Here is a 1,934-nt window from a genome sequence, read left to right as displayed (position 1 = left end):
TCATCAAAATTTCAGGTTCCTACTGAGGAAATCAAACACACACTATCATATATTCTCCAAATTCCTACGAAACAAATCAAACACAATCTCTCATCAATTATTCAAAACAACACTCCACATAAAGAAAAATCACATAAAGAAAGTTATTCTATCAAAAAATCGCAAAAAAATTGGATAAGGAAAGCCATTCCATAAAAAATCAACACTCCACTTACAAAGCACATTAACCAGAGATCAGAGGGAGGAGAAAGAGGAGAAAGGCAACACTAAGTGATAGAGAGGGGCAATTGAGGGAGAGAAGTGAGAGAGGCGGACACGAATGCGGTCGAGAGGGAACACAGGCTGTAGGATCGAGCACACGACCACATTTATAAGAAGTATCTATGGTATTATTAAGATAATCAACAATAACGTAGCAACCAAACGGGCGAGCTAACATTTTCAAAATTCACCCCAAATATTTTTTGATATTAATGCATTAGCCTCCTTACCAAATGTTGCGTTCCAAACCTCTCTCTTCTCAATAATCCTCAACCCAACAACCAGCACCGCGCCAGCGCTGGCAGTGGCTGCCAGCATAAAATCTCCTCGTTCATTGGGGTTCAAAGGTGTCGAGATCGCGCCATGGACGACGCTCAGATCAAGGAGGCAAGCCTTGATACCAATATTTACATTCCAATTTGCCATGTTTATTCTTTTTCTTTCTTACATATCGTTCAATTATCCAACGCGGCAGCAGATTCTGGAGAAACAGGTGCTCACGGTAGCGCGGGCTGTGGAGGATAAGCTCGATGACGAGATTACGGCATTGGATCGGCTGGACCTTGACGATATCGAGGTTTTGCGGGAGCGACGGCTACAGCAGATGAAGAAGTTGGCGGAGAACAGAAATCGGTGGACGTCTCTAGGTCACGGGGAGTACTCAGAGATCCCCGAGAAAGATTTCTTTGCGGCCGTGAAGGCCAGCGAACGCGTCGTATGCCATTTCTACCGAGAGAACTGGCCCTGCAAGGTTTTTATTTTTTTATTTTTGGATTGCATCTTTCAAGCCGAGAGCATATATATATTTGTGTGTGTGTGTGTTTAAGCAAACAATTGAGTTAGTTTGATGCCGGGATGTCCTTTTTTATGGTTCCTGATTTAGGAAAAAAATGTTAAATTAATGAGATCACACAAGTGAACTTTTTGTGTCTTTAGATTATCATGGTTAGGGTTCCTCAAAGTTGAATTCAAAACAAAGATTACTGCTATTGGGCCTGAATTATCATGAACTCATGGTATACATTGGGGATCGTAGAAGTTTAAAGGCATTTTGGTTTTGTGCAATTAATACTGAGGGAACCCTTGATGATTTCCATGCCAATGATACTTATATCATGCTTGTTGCCATTTGTTTAGTTTTATTGATTTTTAAAATGCGTAAGATTGAGTGTCGTTACAATTGCTATGGTTGGTATTAATGATAAAAATCTTTCTGAAAAGTGGCTATTCTTTGAAATAATTATGGATTGTTAAAGATATTCTAATTAAATCTGGATAACATCAAAGATTTTGTATAAAATTTTATTTTCTTATCATTGCTTATGAAAATGTTTTTGAAAGACATTACATGAATGTTACGGCCTTATTTGTAGATGATGTAGTTTTGTTTGTTATAGTTTTTTTTTGAAGGCAAAGTTAAAACAATAAAAAAAAATGTAGAAGATATGGAGCTGAAGATTAAGTGATATATTTTAAATGCATGTGAAATTTGTAATTTGTAATTTGTAGTAAATATTGTTTGAAAGTAAGGTGACACCTGAATGTTGAAGGTTTATGTTAAAAATAATGCAAATTCCTTAATATTGTTATAAAAAATGAAAAAGAATCAAACATGAAACGGCTCCTCTTATAAAACAGGTAGTAAGTATGGATCTTGGTGCTTGTTTTTGTAC

The 1,934-nt window shown here is 37.0% G+C and overlaps 1 protein-coding gene across 1 annotated transcript; it reads left to right on the top strand.

Moving 5' to 3' along the window:
- Positions 1–488: 488 nt before the first annotated feature.
- On the top strand, positions 489–1,191 carry LOC110038710 (thioredoxin domain-containing protein 9 homolog). The gene is made up of 2 exons (XM_020743605.1): positions 489–648; positions 740–1,191. The coding sequence occupies exons 1-2, from the start codon at positions 625–627 to the stop codon at positions 1,085–1,087; spliced, it is 372 nt and encodes a 123-aa protein (XP_020599264.1). The 5' UTR covers positions 489–624; the 3' UTR covers positions 1,088–1,191.
- The last annotated feature ends 743 nt before the right edge of the window (positions 1,192–1,934 follow it).

The sequence above is a fragment of the Phalaenopsis equestris genome, unplaced genomic scaffold (assembly GCF_001263595.1).
Source record: "Phalaenopsis equestris unplaced genomic scaffold, ASM126359v1 Scaffold233596, whole genome shotgun sequence".
NCBI classification, from domain to species: Eukaryota; Viridiplantae; Streptophyta; class Magnoliopsida; order Asparagales; family Orchidaceae; genus Phalaenopsis; species Phalaenopsis equestris.
This window is presented reverse-complemented; position numbering and strand designations above follow the sequence as displayed.